The following is a 21,784-nucleotide window of genomic DNA, read 5'->3' as shown; positions in this document are numbered from 1 at the left end:
AAAAAAACTTTGGTTTGAGTTGACAACCCTGTGTCCTGAGTTGAAGATTGTGTCCGCTCTATATCTTGGGAACCGTTATGATTTCAAATATTATACTTGACATCCATTTTAACCAACACCAGAGGGTGTGTCATGATGTATGTACAACTTCCTAGGTCAAAGGTCTGTCTGTCTGTTGGTCTGTCCATCGCTTACAATTTTGATTCACACTATATTTATTTACCCAACGTTATTGACAGCGGGGCCCACAGAGATGGCTTCCATCTCAATGATATCTAGTTTTTTGATTACCATTATAAAGTCAATTACATATTCTGCTTTGAATTTAACAGTCCTTCAGATAACTTGAACTGCCCATCCATTCTTAGATCCCGAACAGGAATCGAACCAGGAACCTTTGTGTTAGTAGTCCGATGCATGCACTAACCACTACACCACGGCTATCTCTTTCGACGTTTTATATTAGGTTTTTGTTTTGTTTGAGATGATCACTATCGTAGATTTGTTTATTTAATGGTTTCAAATACCACTTTCAGACAGCTTATTATGGGGTCCAGTTTTAATGAAGGGAACCGGAGTGAGTGTGTGAGAAGACCGACGACCTTCGGCAGGAAAACTGTAAAAGGAATTCTGTGTTCAGGTGGGAAAACCCTAACCCTAACCCTAAACATAGCATAGCAAGTGTAGAAGCAGATGACGGTGAATGGTCAATCAGCAAATACTGCACCCACCCCAGGGGCGGATCCAGGATTTTGGAAAGGGGGGGCGAAGAGTTTAAATTTTTAGGACCTTTTTTCGGCTAAAAAACATAAAATAAGTGTAATATGCACAATTTAAACGGTTCCTTGGCTTGGGGCTTGTATATTTTATAGTTGCTGTATTAAAAGTGTAAGGGTTGGACATTTTTATGGACATGGACATTCGATGAAATTTACAATACGACCAACACGAGTTAAAAAAGACAAACAAGCAGTTTTTATCAAAATGTTTGATTGATATGTTTCACCCAACATAACTTAGAGAACCGAAGTGAGGGGTTCCAAATCCCCCAAAGATTACGAAAGTGTCTGAAATGACAACTAATTTAGAATGATGGTCGACAAATGGAGACATAAAGGTCACACCCAGTAGGCAGGTTACAAAGTATTCAATATATATAAGTCCGGCGAAACAGACATTCAAGTCAGACACGCAAACCCCGGCCACAAAAAAACTACGCCCGTTTTTTTCATCATGTTCATTTCATGCTAAATAATTTTGTAAGAAATTTTCGTTTTTAATAGCAAAAAACTGGACAAGACTATTGTTTTCAATCCAGATACGGTTCAGAATTTTTGTTTAAGACAAGAATCAGAGTCAATTTTTCTCTCTCAAATATCTAAGACTGTCTCATCAAATCAAATGGTCCTACCTGAGACTTGAAATTTTCTAGAGCTTATACTAAAATTGAGAATGGAAATGGGGAATGTGTCAAAGAGACAACAACCCGACCACAGAAAAACAACAGCAGAAGGTCGCCAACAGGTTTTCAATGTAGCGAGAAATTTCCGCACCTGGAGGCGTCCTTCAGCTGGTCCCTTGACAAATATAGTTCAGTGATAATGAACGCCATACTAATTTCCAAATTGTACACAAGAAACTAAAAATAAAATAAAACAAGACTAACAAAGGCCAGAGGCTCCGGTCGATCCTGACTTGGAACAAGCGCAAAAATGCGGCGGAGTGACAGGGGTTCATTATTCAACTTTGTTATTTTCAAAATAAGCTGGTGCATTTGGCGTTAAACATGTTTTCGTAGGTAAATAATATTGTGGAACTTTCTTTTTCTTGAGAGTGCAATAGTCTATAGAGTATTTACTATTACTTTCTGTTTGGTGGAATACTGAAATAGAAGTCAATACGTTCTTGCTCAATCCTGTGTTGCTTTGAAGGTTTTCTGATTGCCATGACATCCTCAGCCTTAGCAATGTTTATTACTGTAATTTTAATTTCAAAATGACCGTGTGCCGTTTTTTCAACGCACTGGTCAACTCCACCATAGCAAATCACATGACTTTGACAATCAGAAAATACCACCGAAAAATATCTTTGTAAGTAAAGAATTGTCGTATAAAAATTAAATACTCGGGAAATGGCAAATTTCATGAAGTCTAGTCTGATAAATAATTTTACAAAAAAAAAAAGTCCGAGGAGCAAAGGGGGGGGCGTACGCCCTCTACGCCCCCCTGAATCCGCCACTTCACCCCACTAGAATATCAAATAACCCTCCTCACTCTCATTCCTAATATCAAATGGTCATAACCTAACAGGGGTAGCATGATGTATTTTTGTCTGCGTGGCATCATCAGTGTGATTTATTCTTTCTTAATAAATCTGTTACATTTGAATTCGTAATAACGAGGGTAAATATACTTCGACAGAACTTATATTTATTCAGCATTCCTCTAAATGAATAAAACGGGACATATATATCTATAATACTAAAATAACGAGGTTCAATTTGTCAGCCGTCATCACGTAAAAACAACGAATCAAAGAATTCAACTAAATATATAACTAATATAGTACAAAGGTGTAGATTAAAAATTACACCACTCCAGGCCCTTTTGTTTTCCAAGTAATTAATAAATGCCAATAATTCAGAAGTTCCGTGTCGAGTCCGATACCGATACCAATAGTATATTCACCTGTTACCTATTACCTTGTCTGTACGTTCCGCATCTGACAGGCGCACCACCAAACGGTATATTTACTGCTAATTACACGGGTCATTATCACAGGGTTGACACTACTAAATTCCATCAACCATTGTCAAATTGTTACCTATTGTAGTATTTTAATCAGTAAGCTTTTCTAAGATAACAATACGAATACTAATCACAGTTCCAGTTCTACGGGTTCAAACAGAAAGATTTGAAAGCAGAGAAAACTGTGTATCTTATAATCAGTATGACTTTATCAGATGACAATAATATTACTGAAATAAGGCTTGCGAATAGTTATATACTTTATAAATTCAGTCACGGACCCGCGATATCACGGGTGTTTTCTAGTAGAACATATAAATTACGCAACATTAAAACGACACAAAACCTAAATACATCTATAAATGTATACATCTACAGATCATCATGGCATCCAGGGTCTTTTTTTTCATTTTATAAATCAAACAAATAGAAGGAAAGTGTTCATTGTATTAAATTTATCTTTACCAAATGTTAATTTACATTTTCTAGTTCAAAGTTTCTGAATCTCATCAGTGTATGTGTATGTAATAATCTTAGTGTTTGGTCCTTTAAAGAAACAATTAGTACTACTGGTGGCCGTTTGACAAGGGTACTATTCTGGTTCCCTTTTCGAGAGGCAGTTTAAATGCCCCTCCTTTCATTCTACCCACTTTGCAGAATCCACCTTTATGTTAACAATTTCTCAGGATTAATGTGTTTCTCGTCTTGAATGTATGCCTGAACTTCTAGTATAATTCAATAACTGGAACAACCACTTTTGTAAAAATAAAATTGAAAATGGAAATGGGAAATGTGTCAAAGAGACAACAACCCGATCATAGAAAACACAACAGTAGAAGGTCACCAGCAGGTCTTCAATATTTGTTTGTGATCATACACAAGTAGGCAGAGCACGTTTAAAGACAATTTTCAAAGATTTATTTACATTTAACTGTCACAATAGATAGTGTACATTCAACGAGAATAATATAGTGTTTTTATAATGTCTCTGCTACCATCCCTTACGCATGGGCGGAGCTTAGGTCTCTGCTACCTTCCTTACGCATATGTCTCTGCTACCATCCCTTTCGCATGGGCGGAGCCGTCGATGCAGGGGGTCTCTGACCACCCCCACCTCCATGTAGAAGAGCTTGTTGTACTTTCATCCATGCAATATTCCTCTTTTTCATCAGTCTTTCTCTGTCAGTAATTAGATCTCGTCTAACATGGCATACTATTGCTAAAGCTAAAGCTCCAATAACTAAGGTAAACAACAATACTGCATACGCTATTATATTGTATAGAATAAAACATTCCACTCCCCAACGGAAACCTGCAATACACAATTTAGGTCCATGACATTAAATACATTTTATCGGAAAAAAACTGTGACATGAATAAAATTAAAGCAGTAATAAAGTTTGTAGGTGGAGGTCTTTGCTCTTCTATATACAAGTTGATTTAGTCTTGTAGTTTAACATCTCTCCTCGTTTTTCAATTATTTTTTATTGTGAGTTGAGTATCTCATTGATGTTATACTTTTCACTTTTTACATATTTTATAATATGATTTAGACGAAACAATGTTTGGCTATACTAGTTTACGGCGTTTATATATGTTAAAAAAATCAATGACCACTTACTTAAAAAGAAAGAACAATTTGAAAGTTATATTTCTACACATTAATCCATGCAAACACCTGAAAAGTTCAAAATGCAGAATGTTGCTTTGAAGAAAAAGGAAAGGAAGTCAGCGTTTTCTTAATAACTAAATCTTCCTTAGTTTTGCCCTTCGTATTACTATGATCAGGGATTATAATATATTGATCTCTGCCGTCTTAGAGCAGTGGATCGAAGTATATCTTTTCGCCTTCTGTTATTCTAAGATCAGGGATTTTAAGAGTTACCTTAATTTTGCTCCTTGAATATGATGCACAAGGGTTCAACGTTTTAACAATGCCTTACGTGTTCAAAAATTCGGGGATTTGAACTTTTACTTGTGTCCTCTGTGGAGCAAAAATAGGGGTTCAAACTTTTACGTGATACAAGAGTCGGGGATTTTGATGTTTACATTTGCCCTCCGTGATACAAGTGCAAAAAAAAACTGTATGAAGAGATTTAAATCTTTACTTTTTCCTGCCCTCTCTGATACAGGGATCAGGAATTAGGACTTTTACCTTTGCCCTACGTGACAAGGAATCAGGGATTAAGACTTTTATCTTTGCTCTCCGTGATAAGGGATCAGGGAATAAGACTTTTACCTTTGCCCTCCGTGATAAGGGATCAGGGATTAAGACTTTTACATTTACCCTCCGTGATAAGGGATCAGAGATAAAGAAGTTTACCTTTGCCCACCGTGGAAAGGGATCAGGGATTAAGACTTTTACCTTTGCCCTCTGTGATACAAGGATCAGGGATTAAGACTTTTACCTTTGCCCTCTGTGATACAATGATCAGGGATAAAGACTTAATTTTACTATCTGTGATACAAGGGTCAGGGATTAAGACGTTTACCTTTGCCCTCTGTGATACAGGGGTCAAGAATTAGGACTTTTACCTTTGCCCTCCGTAATACAGGGATCAGGATTAAGACTTTTATATTTGCCCTCCGTGATACACGGATCAGAATTAAGACGTTTATCTTAGCCCTCCGTGATACAGGGATCAGGGATTAAGACTTTTATCTTTGCCCTCTGTGATACAAGGATCAGGGATTAAGACTTTTACCTTTGCCCTCTGTGATACAATGATCAGGGATAAAGACTTAATTTTGCTATCTGTGATACAAGGGTCAGGGATTAAGACGTTTACCTTTGCCCTCTGTGATACAGGGGTCAAGAATTAGGACTTTTACCTTCGCCCTCCGTAATACAGGGATCAGGATTAAGACTTTTATCTTTGCCCTCCGTGATACACGGATCAGGATTAAGACGTTTATCTTAGCCCTCCGTGATACAGGGATCAGGGATTAAAACTTGTATGTTTGCCCATCGTAATAAGGGATCAGAGATTAAGATTTTTACCTTTGCCCTCCGTGATACAAGGATCAGGGATTTCACATTCTTTGATGTAGTATTCTTTTCCTGTCCTTTCTGTCAATAGAAAACAATATACATTAACCTATATAGTGTTACATATTTCGTCTTAGATGCAGTCAATTTTGGTTAGTTGTTAGTGGCTTTGAACTAGCTGTCAGTAACTGCGAGTACTGTCTTATCTGTTCTTAGTGTTTTTTGTTGTTGGGATGTACAAGTACCCGGCCACGTCCACTTGTATTAGTAGTATTTGTATTTTTATCCGTCTGATGAGTTTCTTAACTGATTTTTATAGTTCGTTCTTATGTTGTACTGTTACACGACTGTCCCAGGTTAAGGAAGGTTTGGATCCCGCTAACATGTTTAACCCCGCCACATTCTGTATGTATGTGCCTGGCCCTAGTCAGGAGCCTTTAATTCAGTGGTCACATACGTATGTGTTACATATTTGTTGTTCGTTCATTTTTTGTACATGAATTAGGTCATTATTTTCTCGTTTGAATTGTTTTACATTGTTATGTCGGGGTCTTTTATAGCTGACTATGCTGTATGTGTTTTTTTTCTCATTTGCGAAGGCCATACGGTGACCTATGTATACTTGTGTCATTTGATCTCTTATGGAGAACCTTCTCATTGGCAATCATACCACATCTTCTTATTTATATATAATTACTTTGATTTTTTACAAATTATTCAATTCAAATGCATTTACATATTATTCAATTCAAATTTATTTACAAAGTATTCAATTCAAATTAATTTACAAAATACAGTTAAATTGTTGTTGTTTGGTAGAGAGTTGTCTCATTTGCAATCATACCACATCTTCATTTTTTTTTATAAACAATTATATTTACTTTCATACAGCGCTGGTGTGGTACATGTATATCCGGTCTCTATCTCGTATCCGCTTGCATTCGCCGTATTGACGATCCAGATATTTTCACACGAACAATTCCATTCAGTTCCCATCAAGTTCACACTCAATAGTAGGTCAAGGCCATCGAAGATCGTGGAGGAAATCTCGGTAAATGCATTGTACTGTAGTGAAATCTTCTCTAGTAAAAAATTCTGAGAAAAATCATCTGCCCTTACGACGGTTAGTCCGAGATTGTCCAGTACTACGCTAACTAAATTAGTCTGCGAGTACAATAGTCCTTGTGGTAAAGTTGTACTAGGTAACGTAACACCAATCATAGCTAGTTCTCCTTTCGGATCTGGAACGGTGGTTAGCTTCTGTATATCGAGACCGGTAAAGGCGTCATTAGCCAGAGTGGTCAAGGAGCCACCGTACACCAAGAAGTAATTGAGTGAACCTATGGCTGAGAAGGCTGATGACGTAAACCCACTGCTGATGACACAGTTGATAATTGATAGTTCCTGGAGGTACGACATCCCGGTAAATGTTCCCGAGAATAAAAGTAGGGTGCCACCTGTGGAGCAGCGTATTTCTAGAGACGCTGGATAATCGGGATCAAGTGTTCCCATTCCAGAAAAACCTGAAAAAGTCGATGTTGGGTTACTGGCAGGAAGTTGTCCATGAACATTATAAATCTGCATCCTTTGTGGGATCGGACTAGAGAAGGATGAATACGACAAAGGAAGAGAGACCGATAGATAATCACATTCGTATACCCCTCGGGCTGAACCATCTGTATCAACGTAAGTACATCCAGATTGTGCTGCGCCTTTCACCATCACAGCGCCACACAACAATACCACTAACAACATCAACATTTTAAATTTTTCTGATTTCGTGTTCGGAATAATTTTACATTCGCACCTCCATTTTCCAAAATTGGCTGATGTCGGATCTATACTGTAAATATTGAACCATTTCTATATAAAAACATGTTAATCTTTTATTATCGCCTTAATCCTTTAATCCATAAGTGTAAGTAAGTTTTTAAATTATGGAAACAAGTAATTAAGTCTAATATTTATTATGTTTAGGAGATTATATTAATGAACAAACCCTGAAAGTATATAGAGATATGTGTATATGCATCAAGTCTCCAGGTTACACATCATTCTTAGATATTTTCCCCGTTAAAATCCATAAATATGAATCATGATAATCAGTTATTCCGAGAACACAGTTATCAGCCTTTAATGAGTGGTACTTATAGATTATCGTTGATTATCTCAACGAGATTGATTTTCTCGCTTGAGCTGGAGCAGCGAAAGTGAGAAAAGCAATCGAGTTGAGATGACCAATGATAATCTTTTTATCGCTATTTTACCTATGACGACGTTGTCAATTTCAATGTCAATTTCGTTAACAACGCCACGTGGCCTCCTTAGTTTCTAGCAATAATTTTTCCATATCAAGCGAGAAGCATGATATGAAAATTATCACAAAAAAAGATCAAAGGAAAAATGCACAAAATAGCGATAAATAGAGAATAATACATGGCAAAATCCTTTAGGCCCGAAGGATGATATTGGTCGAGGGTGATACGGCATGTGATACGGATTTTGCCATGTATTATACGCTTTATCATATGTTTCAACAGAAGAGTATTATATGAACTGTTTTCTGATTCATAACACTGGGTTACCTTCAGATCTTCTTTTGTCTTGTGTCAATGGCCTTAAAAAAGAACTACTCAATTACTAATCCGAAGCACATTGGTTACCTTACAATTTACGTGCTGTTGTTTTAAAAATATTTTGTTTATTTTTGTATTTTTTATAGTTGCATTTAGTGTGCCAAAAAATAAGATTTTTTTTTTGACGTTCTTGACGTCACATACAATAGGAAAACGACGTTCGTGACGTCACATACCAAACAATGACGTCATAACAAAAAATTGAGGAAAATTTTTCATAAGCAAAAAAAAAAAAAACTGACTTTATGTAAAAAAAAAAAAAAAAAAGTAGGGGTGTGATAAAGGGTAGGGGTGCGATAAAGGGTATGCGATAAAGGGTAGGGGTGTGATAAAGGGTATGCGATAAAGGGTGCGCATCAAAGTTGCGCGATATGGATTAAACAGCAGGCTATTTATCACATATGCAAAACTACTGTATTCACTACTAAACATATGATAAAAATATTTATCATATATTTTGTACAAAATACAGCTATTTTGTATATCTAATAAAGGTTCTTTTTTCCAGTCTGTATCACCTACCTTGTATCGCATACCCCGTATCGCATGGCTAAACCCGTATCGCATACCTCGTATCGCATGGTAAAACCCGTATCGCATACCTTTTTTTTTTTTTTTTTTTAACTAAAGTCAGCTTTTTAGGGTTTTTTTTTGCTTAAGATTTTTTTTTATTAAAATAGGTAATTTTTTGGAATTACGTCATTGTTTGGTACAAAATGTAACGTCACGTACATCAAGTTTTCATATTATATGTGACGTCACGAACATCAAGTTTTTAAAACATATTTTTTGGCACACTCAATGCAACTATAAAAAATACAAAACACTTAGATATATACAATAATAAACAAAAGATTTTCAAAACAACAGATTGTAAGGTAACCTAGGTGCTTCGTATAAATAATTGAGCAGTTATTTTAAAGCTTTGAAACAAGACAAAAGCAGAACTGAAGGTAGCCCAGTGCTATGGATCAGAAAACAGTTCATATACTATAATACTCTTCTGTTGAAATATATGATAAAGCGTATAATACATGGCAAAATCCGTATCACATGCCGTATCACCCTCGACCAATATCATCCTTCGGGCCTAAAGGCCCTCGGGCTGATATTGATGTCTCGGGATGATACGACGTATGATACGGATTTTGCCATGTATTATTCTCTATATATAGTCCCTTAAATGGACGCAATTGGCACAATGGAAGTATCCAAATTAAGATGTGCTTCAGACTATCGTTTTAAAGAATAAAATATTTAGATCTAGTTAGGCATCATTGGATCAATGATAGTCATTGACTTAGAAAAGTTATCGGGAATACCTGTTTTCTGATTGAGGATTACACAGCTTGGAGCTCTGTGAAGAGTATAATAATATACACACATATGGAAATTCAGAGTTTTTGCAGGTTTATAGACGAGGTACGAAAGGTGACCCTTCGTGTCAAACCAGCTAAATTATGGAGATGGTTTGAATGATAATGAGGCAACTTTTCACCATGGACAAATAATTTAATGAAACTAATAATATATAACATTTCACTGATAAATGATCAGACGATTCTCCTTGGTCGTATTGACATGTAACCACTCATCCTTTTTAGTAGTTCATGGGTCTACTATTTGCGTTCCAAAATAGTTTTTTTTCGTAATATACCTTTTTCGTTTAAGTAATTCATCAAGACAAAGGAAAAGATCCGGTAAGACCCCTTTTTTGGCCCCAAAATATAGCAGTTTTACAAAATTGTTAAAATTTAAACTTTTAGTTATTTATTAGAAAGTAGAATACTGCTTGTACATAAATACGGGCTGTTTTTGACAATACATTGGGTACTAGCATCATTAAGTCATGATAAAATACTCAAATCATTTTAGCATTTTAGTTAATACCGGACCTACTCATTTAACAACTGCTTTTAGAACATGGAAGTATGTCGTTAACACAAATATTAGACTGCAAACCCCCAGTAGATTTTTTCATAGAAAAACATATTTTGTTTGGAAAGTTGTCTCTACTATAAGAAATCTTTTTGCAATACACATGTGTACAGTGATATGGTTTATAGAGTCAGTAAACTTAGACTACGATCAGTGTAAACGTATCGACCCTTTAACTAAACTTATTTAACTATGTTATCACTTACCCACTGTGATCAGATCGTTAGATATTGTGTCTATTGGTAAAAATATTAATTTCGTAATAAATAAATTAAAACAGTCATGATTACTAAATAGCATTTCTTTACAGTTATGAACATTAACTACACGTACCACTACTTATATCTTGCCATCGCACAAAATCATGTTTTCTCTGACTGTTTATGACTTTTTTTTTCACTTAGTTCATGGACATATCCAACTAAGTTGGACATCACGTGACTTTTGTGACGTATAATAGCCGCCATTTTGTATTATATTTCCCCATATAAAATGCATTTATGCTTCAATAAAGTTTAAAATAGCCAGTCAAGGTCGTTAAAAACTTCCATTTGTTGTTGTAAAGTTTAATTTTCTCATAAACCTGATCCGTTTTCTCACTTTTGCAAATCAATCCTTGATATTCAAACATATTTCTATCAAACAATGTTGGTCCTCACAGTTTAATTTTTGATTAAATTCGGTCAAATCGACATCGTAAAACATGCACTTTTTCTCGTCATTTCTCCGTTGACTCAATGCTAAATTACCCATACCCATGTCTACTTTTACAACAAATAAAGAAATTCTGTAAATAAAACACAAACTTTGCAAATCGATCAAGTATATTCAAACATGTAGCTGGCGAAAAATACTACTTAAAAAAGTTTAATTTCAGGGCAAATTCGGTCAAACATCGACTTAAAAAAGGGAATTTTCCGAGATTTTTCAAAATGGCGGCTGATGTATCATATGGGAATGCTGCATCAAATCAATGATTTCTATATTAAGACTTTCCTAGATCATATCTTATTTTTCATAAAGAATCTCTGATGTTTCTGTTATTTTCCTTTAGTGATATTTCGATATCATTGATTTCAAAATTTCTTAATAAAAAAAAAATATTTTAAGTGTGACACGGGAACATTTATTTTGACAGATATTCATCCAGGAGATACTATTACCAGACAAAAGTTTACAATATATATAATTTAAAAAAAATTCTCTTCTTTTTTTAAAAATGTTTATATTCTATTTTTCTTTAAAAATATATTAAACATTCCTTTTAGACCAAAACAAATATTTTCCGGCGTTTTACGTTTCCGCAAATTGGCATTACTTTTCCGCGAAAAAAAGATGACGTTTCCGGAAAAAAAAGTTGACGTTTCCGCAAATAATTATCTTACTTTTCCGGAAAAAAAGTAACTATTCCGGAAAAAGTAAATTATTACTTTTCCGCAAATAATTAAGGAAAACCTATTGATCGAAAGCAAAGCTATAATAAAAGATCAATATGTAGTAAGTTAAAGGCCATCATAACATGTAAGTAAACTACATCATTAAAATGTATGAAAACGTATGTTCAAAAATATCTTGATATGAGTTCATAAGTCAGTTCTGGCAGAATATTTGTAGCCAACACGTCGTACATAGTCCATAGTAGCATATTCAACGTTTACAAGTTTTGTATTTTGTTCAGGAAGGAAGTCCATTTTCACCTTTTCATATTTCCGAACGGGTGCTTTTACGGTTAGAGTTCTCATCTTTATGTAAGATGTTGTCTAAAACTCTTCAGTTTCAATAACACATTGGCAAAGACAAATATGGTAGGATGGCTAGCGTAAAACTGCTCCTTCAGGTAGGCACAAAAAGACTCGACACCATTAGTTGTTCTCTTTTCGTCGGGGTCAGGAGGTGATACCCAACTGTTTGGTTGAAATCTCAATTGCCATCTATATAAAATTCCGATATATATATAATCGGCAGACCTCATGCATTTATCGTCAGTTGAACATCGACAATTAATTCAAAAAAGCATTCTTCAATCATGTCAGTTGGCAAGTAAGCCAAACCAAAGATGTCTCAATGAAGTTTAACTCATCCTTATCCGAGTCAACTAGTTATATCTAGTAAATTGTAGCTATACTGAGATCAGAACATTTTCTTTATTAAAAATAAAAAAATAAATAATTTATCATATATGTAAATTCAATTCTTATAATTTACCAGGTAAATTTGCGGAAAAGTAATAATTACAAATTGCGGAAACGTATACTTTAAATTTGCGGAAACGTAGTATTGGAACTTTGAAAAAATAGCGGAAATGCAATACGCCCTTTTCCCATATTTTCATCCTAAGAGAAAAAAAAATGATGTCCAATTATAATAGATTAATATTCTATACCTTTACATTCCTTGACCGAACAGGTGAAATCTAACTTGGGTTAAATGTTACATCATAATATATTGTCAGGTAGACGTGCAAACCAAAAGCAACCAGGTGACATTCAACATCCTGTCAGTGTGTATACATGTATTACCAGAGTTTAAATTTTGTGATACACAAAAGTTTTCATAAATGTACAAATTAATATCTTCTCCTACCCGTGTCAAATCAGAAGAAGTATGGTTCATAATAAACTTTAGGAGAATATAAATATTATGAAAATTTCTTTGCTTAAAAGGCATTCAAATATTTATATGTTTCTATAATTATTTCAAATTATTCTGATTCAAATTTTAATTTAAATGAATTTCGATCATTGAATATGATTTTATTGTTATTTATTTTTTAATTCAATAGTTAAAGCTAAATCCAGGCAATGAATCGATATAAAGTTTAAATTGTGTTAAAAAAAGAGTTATTGTATACATTCCAGCAGAGACGTATGATACGATTGATCTGGATTTAACAATATTGTATACCCTATAATATCTATCGACAGAGTTATCGGTCCTGAATAGGACTGAAATAGTTGGGTATGATGGATTCAAATTGATATTTTAGTCTTTGATACATATAAAAAAGTGAATGATTCCCAATGAGACAACTGTCCACAAGAGACCAAAATTACAGAATGTAGGACAGAAAGTCACAGGACAAAAAGTCACGGACAAAAAGTCACAGGACAAAAAGTCACAATTCATTTTTTCTGAAAATTTTCTTTGAATAAAAAACATTTATTTCTACAAAAATATTTTTGTATTTTTTTTTACCTATTGTATATAGATCAACATTGTAAACAAAATTTATCCAAAAAATATCAAAGATGATCAAACAATTGTTAAAACAACAAAATGTCAACATGACTTTGCACTTAAATGGCTTCATTGTGCCAAGAAATATACCCTTTGCATGATTAAAATTAAATAAATCCTAATTTTTCATTTATAATGACACATTTCCTACACTTTAATATGAATATATGTATTAAAAAGTAAATATTTCAAGATATTTTTCTTATATATTCAAATAATTGTCAACAGATTATTTGTGACTTTTTGTCCTACCAAATTTGTGACTTTATGTCCTGTGACTTTTTGTCCTGTGACTTTCTGTCCGTTTACCAAATTACACATACATACACAACTACAGGTCACCTTACGGCCTTCATCAATGAGCAAAGCACAAACCGCATAGTCAGCTATAAAAGACCCTGATATGACAATGTAAAACAATTCAAACGAGAAAACTAACGGCCTTAATATTTATATAACAAAATGGACGAAAATCAAATATGTAACACATTAACAAACGACAACCACTGAACTACATGTACATGAATTTTTTAGTTGTAATTTGCGTTGAAGATGTCAATGACTGTGAGATCTCTCAGATCGGTAAATTGTGTTTGAATATTTTTGTAAGATGCGTTTGTTTGTGTTCTGTATCTGTTATTATAATTCTTAATGAAACTTTAAAACAAAAGTTCAGAGGTGAACAATTACAAAATCCGGGTTTGGTTAACAGAAAAGAGAATAATATAATGGGCTCCAAAAATTGTTGTTTTTTTTCTCCCGCTTTCATTAACATGTTTATACATGTGTTTATTGCTTGAGGAACTCGGGGGTAACCGGAGAAAACTATCGACCTACGACAGGAAAAATGTCAATCCTAGTCAATACGGAATAATGTGCAAAATATAACAAGTAGAGAGAAAAAGGGAGGCTCCGAGCTAGAATAATACAGCATTGCGACACTCAATGGTTACAATTGTCAATGACTGCTTGTATAAAATGTGTTACTCTTTTATTTTATTTTCAATATAAATAAGAAGATGTGGTATATAAATGCCGATGATGAGACAACTCTCTGTCCAAATCACATTGTATAAAAAGCAAGCTATAAATGGCGATTTGCTTTATTTTACGTTCACTTGTCTCATTTAAATCATTTGATTTATCTACCGTTTACCTTAATTGGCCAATGTCTTCACGTGCAATATATCCGTGTACTGTACATGTACATAATCATTGTCCGCTTGACATTTACACTTCTGAATCCGTTTTTGATTTGTTACTCATTTCATTTGTCGAGTAACTATTTCCAAAAGGAGCAATGTTGTCTTTTTCATTAATTTCTTTTTCCAAATCATTTTTTTCCAGATCAGAATTGTTAGGAAGATCAGAATGCTGTATCACGTTCGGGGATGAGAATCTCTTCCTCATTGCTCTCTTAATAGGAGGCAGTTTAACTCCGTTTACTCCTGTCGAAGCTGGTGGAATCATATTGACCACACCTTTGTAAAGTGAGTCTTGTACTTTAATCCAAGCGTTCTTTTTCTTCTGTTCTAGTCGGAATTTTGGCATAGCAATATGCAGTCGGGTGTTAAGGTACAGATAAATGGCCATCAATGTCATGAGTAAACAACCACATGTGACAACATATCCGAACACTTGGAAAATCGTATGACATCGCGGATCTGCATTTATACCTGAAAACAAAGATATTCAAAATTGTACATCAACAAAAGATGGGCGAAAGATACCAGTGGGACATTCAAACTCACAGATCAAAAATAAAATTACAACGCCATGCATGGTCAACAGGCAAATTGTAAGTTTAACACAAGAAACGACATATAGTAAACTAAATATTACGCAACATGAACCCCACCAAAAGACTTGGGCGATTCAATGTGCTCAGGAAGAATCAGCAGATTTTTCTCCACATGTTGCACCCGTCATGTTGCTCATGTTACATTGTATTACAAACCCGGTAAATTGTCTAATTGTGTAGGTTTCATGTGTGAAAAGGGAACCGGATTATAGTTACGACATAAGATAGATTGTTGAAAAACACGTCATCAGAGTGATTTTGTTTCAGAAAAAAGGATTTATCTGTCCCTACGAAAAGATATTTGTATCTACATTGGACATTCAATTATTAAACAAAGCAATACGACCTCTTTTTAATTTGGAATGGGGAATACTTATGTAAAGAGTAGAAAAGTCAAATGTTTTAACACCCGTGTTCTAAGTTTGTCACAACATTGTAAACACGTTAGTAGGTTGGGTTTAACGCGCTTGTGATTTCAAGATTCCCGAATGGCGTAGCCAATGACATTTATTTGTGAACACTGAATTCATTAACATCTTAGTAACATGCATTCTCAACATTTTATTAAAGAACAACGTTCACGTTCTAGCAATATCTATCAAAATCATTTAGTGGTTGAATCAAATACATTCCATATATTAAGAGATCTACTGACCTGGGATATTTCCACAAGGATCATAAGGACAGTTTTCATCTTGGAATATTGTCGCTCTTTGTACTGAAATGAAATAAATAATTGATAAATTAAATAAATGATATGTTTGGCACGACACAAGTCACCAGCAAGTAATTTTATAGATAGGCCTTCAATCAAGTTGATGATGAATGTTGAAGACACGGCTTCTTAATATGAAAATTTCAGGAACTGAATTTTCGGCTCTCTCTTGACACAATTTGCAAGTATGGTCTTAGGGAAACGATGATAATCCGTCGACAGGGGACGATAAATGACTGGCCCGTGTTAAGAGAGAGCCCTATCTCTTGCACATTAAAGACACCCTTGCAGATTTACAAAAAAAGAGCAGGCTGATGCCGCTTCAAGGCAGCACTCGCACCCGCAAAGTAAAAAAGTATTCATATAAGTTGCAATAAGTTGTTTCCTAATCAACTAAACATAAATATGTTAAGACTTAATAATTTCTAAAAAGTTTCAGTAAGAAAGTGGAGCATACACTTAGGATTATGGGGACAGTGAATATGAGAGGAGTTTATATAAAGGTGACCAGCTAGAGGAGTATGTACTTACAATTATAGAACGATAGCCCGCTAGTGGAGTATGTACTTACAATTGTACGAGAAAGGCTCGCTAGTGGAGTATGTACTTACAATTGTACGACGAAGGCTCGCTAGTGGAGTATGAACTTACAATTATAGAACGATAGCCCGCTAGAGGAGTATGTACTTATAATTATATAACGTTAGCCCGCTAGTAGAGTATGCACTTACAATTGTACGACGAAGGCTCGCTAGTGGAGTATGTACTTACAATTATAGAACGACAGCCCGCTAGAGGAGTATGTACTTATAATTATATAACGATAGCCCGCTAGTAGAGTATGTACTTACAATTGTACGACGAAGGCTCGCTAGTAGAGTATGTACTTACAATTGTACGACGAAGGCTCGCTAGTAGAGTATGTACTTACAATTGTACGACGAAGGCTCGCTAGTGGAGTATGTACTTACAATTATACGACGAAGGCTCGCTAGTGGAGTATGTACTTACAATTATAGAACGATAGCCCGCCAGAGGCGTATGTACTTATAATTATATAACGATAGCCCGCTAGTAGAGTATGTACTTACAATTGTACGACGAAGGCTCGCTAGTAGAGTATGTACTTACAATTGTACGACGAAGGCTCGCTAGTGGAGTATGAACTTACAATTGTACGACGGAGGCTCGCTAGTGGAGTATGTACTTACAATTATAGAACGATAGCCCGCTAGAGGAGTATGAACTTATAATTATATAACGATAGCCCGCTAGAGGAGTATGTACTTACAATTATATAACGATAGCCCGCTAGTGGAGTATGTACTTACAATTATATAACGATAGCCCGCTAGAGGAGTATGTACTTATAATTATATAACGATAGCCCGCTAGTGGAGTATGTACTTACAATTGTACGACGAAGGCTCGCTAGTGGAGTATGTACTTACAATTGTACGACGAAGGCTCGCTAGTGGAGTATGTACTTACAATTATAGAACGATAGCCCGCTAGAGGAGTATGTACTTATAATTATAAAACGTTAGCCCGCTAGTAGAGTATGCACTTACAATTGTACGACGAAGGCTCGCTAGTAGAGTATGTACTTACAATTGTACGACGAAGGCTCGCTAGTGGAGTATGTACTTACAATTATAGAACGATAGCCCGCTAGAGGAGTATGTACTTATAATTATATAACGATAGCCCGCTAGTAGAGTATGTACTTACAATTGTACGACGAAGGCTCGCTAGTAGAGTATTTACTTACAATTGTACGACGAAGGCTCGCTAGTGGAGTATGTACTTACAATTGTACGACGAAGGCTCGCTAGTGGAGTATGAACTTACAATTGTACGACGGAGGCTCGCTAGTGGAGTATGTGCTTACAATTATAGAACGATAGCCCGCTAGAGGAGTATGTACTTATAATTATATAACGATAGCCCGCTAGAGGAGTATGTACTTACAATTATATAACGATAGCCCGCTAGAGGAGTATGTACTTATAATTATATAACGATAGCCCGCTAGTGGAGTATGTACTTACAATTGTACGACGAAGGCTCGCTAGTGGAGAATGTACTTACAATTGTACGACGAAGGCTCGCTAGTGGAGTATGTACTTACAATTATAGAACGATAGCCCGCTAGAGGAGTATGTACTTATAATTATATAACGATAGCCCGCTAGTAGAGTATGTACTTACAATTGTACGACGAAGGCTCGCTAGTGGAGTATGTACTTACAATTATAGAACGATAGCCCGCTAGAGGAGTATGTACTTATAATTATATAACGATAGCCCGCTAGTAGAGTATGTACTTACAATTGTACGACGAAGGCTCGCTAGTAGAGTATGTACTTACAATTGTACGGCGAAGGCTCGCTAGTGGAGTATGTACTTACAATTATACGACGAAGGCTCGCTAGTGGAGTATGTACTTACAATTATAGAACGATAGCCCGCTAGAGGAGTATGTACTTATAATTATATAACGATAGCCCGCTAGTAGAGTATGTACTTACAATTGTACGACGAAGGCTCGCTAGTAGAGTATGTACTTACAATTGTACGACGAAGACTCGCTAGTGGAGTATGAACTTACAATTGTACGACGGAGGCTCGCTAGTGGAGTATGTACTTACAATTATAGAACGATAGCCCGCTAGAGGAGTATGTACTTATAATTATATAACGATAGCCCGCTAGAGGAGTATGTACTTATAATTATATAACGATAGCCCGCTAGAGGAGTATGTACTTATAATTATATAACGATAGTCCGCTAGTGGAGTATGAACTTACAATTGTACGACGGAGGCCCGCTAGAGGAGTATGTACTTATAATTATATAACGATAGCCCGCTAGAGGAGTATGTACTTACAATTATATAACGATAGCCCGCTAGAGGAGTATGTACTTATAATTATATAACGATATCCCGCTAGAGGAGTATGTACTTATAATTATATAACGATAGCCCGCTAGTGGAGTATGTACTTATAATTATATAAAGATGACCCGCTAGTGGAGTATGTACTTTTAATTTTATAACGATAGCCCGCTAGAGGATTATGTACTAATAACTATATAACGATAGCCCGCTAGAGGAGTATGTACTTATAAATTATATAACGATAGCCCGCTAGAGGAGTATGTTCTGATAATTATATAACGATAGCCCGCTAGTAGAGCATGTTCTTATCAATATATAACGATAGCCCGCTAGTAGAGCATGTACTTAGAATTACACAAAGATGGCCATCTAGTGGAGTATGTACTTACAATTGTATGACGAAGGCTCGCTAGTGGAGTATGTACTTATAATTGTATGACGAAGGCTCGCTAGTGGAGTATGTACTTACAATTGTATGACGAAGGCTCGCTAGTGGAGTATGTACTTATAATTGTATGACGAAGGCTCGCTAGTGGAGTATGTACTTACAAATGTAAGACGAAGACTCGCTAGTGGAGTATGTACTTACAATTGTATGACGACAGCCCGCTAGTGGAGTATGTACTTACAATTTTATGACGAAGGCTCGCTAGTAGAGTATGTGCTTACAATTATATGACGAAGGCTCGCTAGTGGAGTATGTACTTACAATTATATGACGAAGGCTCGCTAGTGGAGTATGTACTTACAATTATATGACGAAGGCTCGCTAGTGGAGTATTTACTTACAATTGTATGACGAAGGCTCGCTAGTGGAGAATGTACTTACAATTGTATGACGAAGGCTCGCTAGTGGAGTATGTACTTACAATTATATAAGGAAGGCTCGCTAGTGGAGTATGTACTTACAATTGTATGACGAAGGCTCGCTAGTGGAGTATGTACTTACAAATATATGACAAAGGCTCGCTAGTGGAGTATGTACTTATAATTGTATGAGGAAGGCTCGCTAGTGGAGTATGTACTTACAATTATATAAGGAAGGCTCGCTAGTGGAGTATGTACTTACTATTATATAAGGAAGGCTCGCTAGTGGAGTATGTACTTACAATTGTATGACGAAGGCTCGCTAGTGGAGTATGTACTTACAATTGTAAGACGAAGGCTCGGTAGTGGAGTATGTACTTACAATTGTACGACGAAGGCTCGCTATTGGAGTATGCACTTACAATTGTACGACGAAGGCTCGCTACAGACAGCTGCTCCCACTATACTGATGTCATGTTCAACTAAATAATCAAGAAACCAAGCATTAGAACAACTACAATTAAAGGGGACATCACTCATGTCTAGAAACATTAGCGCATCTAATCCAGAAAATATGTTGGTGGGAAGCACTTGAAAATTGTTTCCTGCAATACTTAAGTTACGGACTAATGTATTTTGGGAGAACATATTGGCTTCTATAGAATCTAGGCCAGTATTCTTCAGCATGATTGTTGTTACCGTTGTCAAAGGGTTTAGGAAACCAGATGCCAGCTCTCCAGTAATGATGGGAGAGTTGTAGATTATGAATGCTCCTAGTGGAGTGGGTGAACTAGACCTTGCAACATTTAATCCATTTAAACTGTTGGTTTGAGTAACTCCAATAGAACCTCCTTCAATCTTGAAATAATTCAGCGTTCCGAAATCGGTGAAAACGTTATCTGGTAAGTCGGGTATAACACAATTGGTGATATAGAATTCCTGGATGTAATCCATACCCGTAAACGTTCCGGCACTTATATCCAATGTTCCGCCATTAACACATTCGATTTCTAGTAACGTTGGGTAGTCAGTATCTATTGTTCCTGTATTGAATGAACTGAATCCAGAAAATGACGGAGAACTTAACGTTCCTGATACGTTATAGATCCGGATTCTTTGTGGATCTGGAGAGGAGAAATCTGTCATTACAAGGGGGAAAGATACAGAATTAAACTCGCAATCAAAACGACCAATCAAACTGGCCGTGTCGTCCAACGCACACCCTGCTGGAGCTCCACTTAGTGCAAACTTGAATAAGTTGAAAAAATCAAAAAACAAACAGAAAAAGATCCTGTAAACGTTTTTTGAACACATCATAGTAAAAGTTTCAAAAACACACTAACGAATATTTATAGATTAAATTATCTTGTTCCAACTGAATATTAAATTTAAAGACTGTCAGGAGGATTGAAATATTTTTAATAAAATGTCATAGTTCGTGAAAGTTGATATTAAGACTTTATTTTATGTTAGATATATTTCTATAATATTAAAATATTTTTAAAGAAGATCAATATTTCATTCATTTATAACAAACAAAACATTATGAATAAACTATTATACACGTAAACATTGATAAATAAACGGATATAGTCCGTCCATAGTTTGTTTTATTTTGTTGCCCGTTTTTAATATTAAAAAGTAATATTTTTTATTATCATTTACATGGTCTTGCAATCAATTGGAACTTTGCTCCATGTCAAATGCCTTACTGTAACTCTAAGAGGGATACTTTGTATGCCCCACCTACGATGATAGAGGGGCATTATGTTTTCTGGTCTGTGCGTGCGTTCGTTCGTCTGTCCATCTGTCTTTCCGTCCGTTCGTCCGTCTGTCCCGCTTCAGGTTAACATTTTTGGTTAAGTTAGTTTATGATGAAGTTGGAGTCAACTTAAAACTTTTTACACGTGTGTCCTATGATAATTATGATCTTTCTAATTTTAATGCCAAATTAGACTTTTGCCCCCAAATTCATGGTTCACTGAATACAGAAAATGATAGTGTAAATTTC

The 21,784-nt window shown here is 35.5% G+C and overlaps 2 protein-coding genes across 2 annotated transcripts; both read right to left on the bottom strand.

Moving 5' to 3' along the window:
• Window positions 1–3,749: 3,749 nt before the first annotated feature.
• Window positions 3,750–7,650, bottom strand: LOC134693797 (uncharacterized). The gene is made up of 3 exons (XM_063554710.1): window positions 6,618–7,650; window positions 5,749–5,817; window positions 3,750–4,059 (listed from the first exon to the last, which is right to left on the bottom strand). Exons 1-3 carry the CDS (start codon window positions 7,495–7,497, stop codon window positions 3,803–3,805), a joined length of 1,206 nt encoding a protein of 401 aa, XP_063410780.1. The 5' UTR covers window positions 7,498–7,650; the 3' UTR covers window positions 3,750–3,802.
• Window positions 7,651–14,588: 6,938 nt separating this feature from the next.
• Window positions 14,589–21,110, bottom strand: LOC134693795 (uncharacterized). The gene is made up of 3 exons (XM_063554709.1): window positions 20,196–21,110; window positions 16,004–16,066; window positions 14,589–15,223 (listed from the first exon to the last, which is right to left on the bottom strand). Exons 1-3 carry the CDS (start codon window positions 21,088–21,090, stop codon window positions 14,778–14,780), a joined length of 1,404 nt encoding a protein of 467 aa, XP_063410779.1. The 5' UTR covers window positions 21,091–21,110; the 3' UTR covers window positions 14,589–14,777.
• Window positions 21,111–21,784: the final 674 nt, after the last annotated feature.

This window comes from Mytilus trossulus, chromosome 12 (assembly GCF_036588685.1).
Source record: "Mytilus trossulus isolate FHL-02 chromosome 12, PNRI_Mtr1.1.1.hap1, whole genome shotgun sequence".
NCBI classification, from domain to species: Eukaryota; Metazoa; Mollusca; class Bivalvia; order Mytilida; family Mytilidae; genus Mytilus; species Mytilus trossulus.
Note: the sequence above shows the minus strand (reverse complement) of the source record. Positions and strands in the feature narration are given on the sequence as shown.